General features: G+C 69.8%; 1 protein-coding gene across 1 annotated transcript in view; it reads right to left on the bottom strand.

Moving 5' to 3' along the window:
- Window positions 1–3,005, bottom strand: part of AATK (apoptosis associated tyrosine kinase) — a 13,372-nt gene that overhangs the window by 4,337 nt on the left and 6,030 nt on the right. Inside the window, 6 exon segments of the mRNA XM_027770828.1 lie at window positions 2–304; window positions 307–560; window positions 927–974; window positions 976–1,068; window positions 2,177–2,298; window positions 2,376–2,460. Coding sequence (XP_027626629.1) covers window positions 2–304; window positions 307–560; window positions 927–974; window positions 976–1,068; window positions 2,177–2,298; window positions 2,376–2,460 — 905 coding nt within the window.

The following is a 3,005-nucleotide window of genomic DNA, read 5'->3' as shown; positions in this document are numbered from 1 at the left end:
CTGGCGGCACAGCCGGCGCAGTCGGGGGCGTGGCCGGCGGGCGCGGCCTCCTCCAGGCGGATGAAGTACTCGCTGCCCAGGGAGGGGCTGCGCGCGCTGAGCACCGGCACCACGCCCACGCCCACGCCCACGCCCACGCCCACTCCGCGCGGCGCGCTGTCCAGGGCGCTCAGCTCCTGCAGGCGCGCGGCTGGGCCTGCGCTGGGCAAGTCCCCGGGCTGCGGGAAGGCCTCGCCGGGACCCGCCTCCCACTTGTACTCAAAGTTGAGGCCGTGGCTCCCCCCCGGCACCGCCCGCACATCAACGACTCGCCGTGGAAGCCGTCGCCCGAGAACTGCTCCAGAAGCGGGAAGGACGAGGCGGCTGCCAGCTCTGCCGCACTGCAACCCGCTATGCTGGACCCAACGCCGCCTCGGGGCCGCAGGGAGCGCCAGCGAAGCTCGAACTCCTCCTCCGCCTCAGTGGCTCCCTTGGCGCACAGGTAGGACAGAAGCAGGTGCACCTCCTCGGCCGTGGGCCGCTGGTCCGGCTGCAGCCAACAGAGCTGCATCACCTCGTACCTGCCAGGAGGAGGCTCCGTGGTGTGCCAACCCCAGGAAGGCCTTACTGCAAGGGCACTAGGATTAGATGGCCTGACCCAGCGGCTCCCAGGATGGACCCAAGCCAGGGGCAGGCTTGGGCCGGCACCTTCCCCTAGGCTCTCCCTCCCTGCTGACTGGCCAGGCAGAACCCCAGAAGGGGGCAGAGGCCCAGGTGCTGAGACCCCACCGTGCCACAGCTCACAGGCCAGGGAGGGAGTGAAGGCGGGGTGGTAGGAGGTGGGAGTTGGCGCTGGGACCCCAGTCAGGTTCAGGCTGTGTTCTCACGGGCGCCCCCGCCCCCCAGCCTTCCTGTGGGGGGCAGGCGGGAGGCTCCAGGGTCCTCACCAGCGGTCAGACAGGGGCAGCTGCAGCTGGGGCTTTGGCACGCTTAAGGTGCAGTTTGTAAGCCAACACCTGCCGGTCCGAGTGCTGGGGGTACGGCTGCAGGCCCAGCTCAAAGAGCTCCCAGAGGGTCACACCCAGAGACCTGCGGGCAGCGGCCATGAGACTGGACTGGGCGTGGCTGCCAGGGCATGGCCATCATGCCAGCACCTCGGGCCAGGACCCACCCCCGCACCCGCTGTCCCTCCGAGGGTATGACACGGGCCCAAGCCCAGCCCCAAGAAGCCCCGTAAATAAAAGCCCGTTGGCCTGGCAGTCGCCCGTCCCTTCATTCATGCCCTCAGCACCGAAGACCAGGCACGGCGGGCTGGCTGGCGAAGTGAAGGGGGGCGCAGAGCCCAGGGCAGGGCCAGGCCCACGACAGTGGGAGGGTGGAGGGGTCTGGGAAGCCCCCAGCCCATCACAGGTGGGACCGGGGAACAGGCAGGGGTGCCCTGAGCACTCCTGGGAGCAGGAACCAGGGCCTTCCAGTGGGCTGGCCTTCACCCTAGCTGTCCTGGGGGGCTGGGGATGAAGGGCCGGGTTGTTCTGGCACAGGGTCACAGTAGCCCCCGGTCAGTGTATGGGGGCAGGGGCTTCTGCAGAGGTAGATGCAGGGAGGGGTGGGGCTGGACCGTGGGGCCCCGCTCGCGGGCTCTCCAGACTGAGGCCTGGGATAGCCAGGAAGGGGCTCCCACGGGCAGGAGACACCCCTCATGGCCTGAGGCTGCCTGCCCTTGCCCATGCCCTGGGCGACTCGGCCTGGCCTGGCTCAGAGTAGGGGCTCACAGTGGGGGTTCGCAGACTGCCAGCGTGGCCCTCCCCCCCTCCCCCCCAGAGGTGGCAACATGCTTCCCAGGCCCTTCCACGGGAGCAGGAGCCCGTCAAGGCCCCACCGCCCTTGGGACAGAGCACCCTGTGGTTGTTGGTGGTGGTTCTGAACCTAGGCGGGTACTCGGATCACGGCATTGGGGCCCGGAGCCCAGCAGGCCGTGAGAAACCTGGGCACCTTCTGCTCGGAGGGCACCTCCAGCTCTGCAGAGTCCACGCCGGCTCTACTGTCCCTGCCACCTGTAGGCTCAAGCACCCCAGCAGTCCCACCCTCCAGAGCGCCCAGAGCCCTTCTCAGAGTGGCCAGCCCCCATGCCGCTGGCAGGAGGACGTGGCTGGATGGACCCGGTGCCTGGGCCGCAGCCGGGGTGCGGCCGCCTCACCACACGTTGCCGGCCTTGGTTTGGTCCGCCTCCAGCAGGTTGCCGTGCACCTCGTCCACCAGCTCGGGTGCGATCCAGCGCAGTGGCACCCACAGCCGGTCTGTGGTCACGAAGTAGTCCTCCTGCCGTGTGGGGACAGAGTCAGCCCGCTGGCCACCGGTCAGCCCCCAGCCCCGGCACGCCGCCGTGGCCGACCTACCCTGTATCTGCAGTGCGCCAGACCGTAGTCCCCGACCTTCACGCCCAGGTCGGCCGTGAGCAGGCAGTTCCGCAGGGCCAGGTCACTGCGGGGCAGAGGCGGGCTCAGCTGGGAGTCCAGACTGGGGTCCTTCACCACAACCGCCGGCTGTCCCCCAGGGCATCCTGGGTCCAGCCAGCAAGCAGGAGGGAGGGGCGTCTAAGCAGCTGCCCACCCCACCCCTGCACCCTTCCCCAGGCACTGTGAGGGTCTATGTGGGCAGGACTGCCAGCATCGCCACGCAGGTAGGACAGGGAGGTCGGGGGCTGGGATGTGCCAGGGCCCCAGTGCAGGAGCCCCCTGGCAGGCACTGACCTCTTCCACCCTCCTCTCAGATACCAGACTGCTGACCTGCCCCGTCGGGGCACCCAGGCCATAGAGAAAGTGCCCCTCGTGCCTGGGCTCTTCCCCTCCCCACCCTTCCGCACCATTGCCCTCACTCCCTGGGAGTCGGCCGGGAAACAACTGGGAGTGTCCCGAGGGTCCACTGGCAGCTGGGGTCCCTGTCCCAGGGCCTGCCCGGCTCTGCCCGCACAGGGCTGGAGCTGAGGCTCCCCCCGGCCCCCCCCCCCGCCCCCCCCCCGCCGGCGC

This window comes from Tupaia chinensis, unplaced genomic scaffold, assembly GCF_000334495.1.
Source record: "Tupaia chinensis unplaced genomic scaffold, TupChi_1.0 Scaffold000159_1, whole genome shotgun sequence".
NCBI lineage: Eukaryota > Metazoa > Chordata > Mammalia > Scandentia > Tupaiidae > Tupaia > Tupaia belangeri.
The sequence above is the reverse complement of the archived record's forward strand: the minus strand, read 5'-3'. Positions and strand labels throughout refer to the sequence as shown.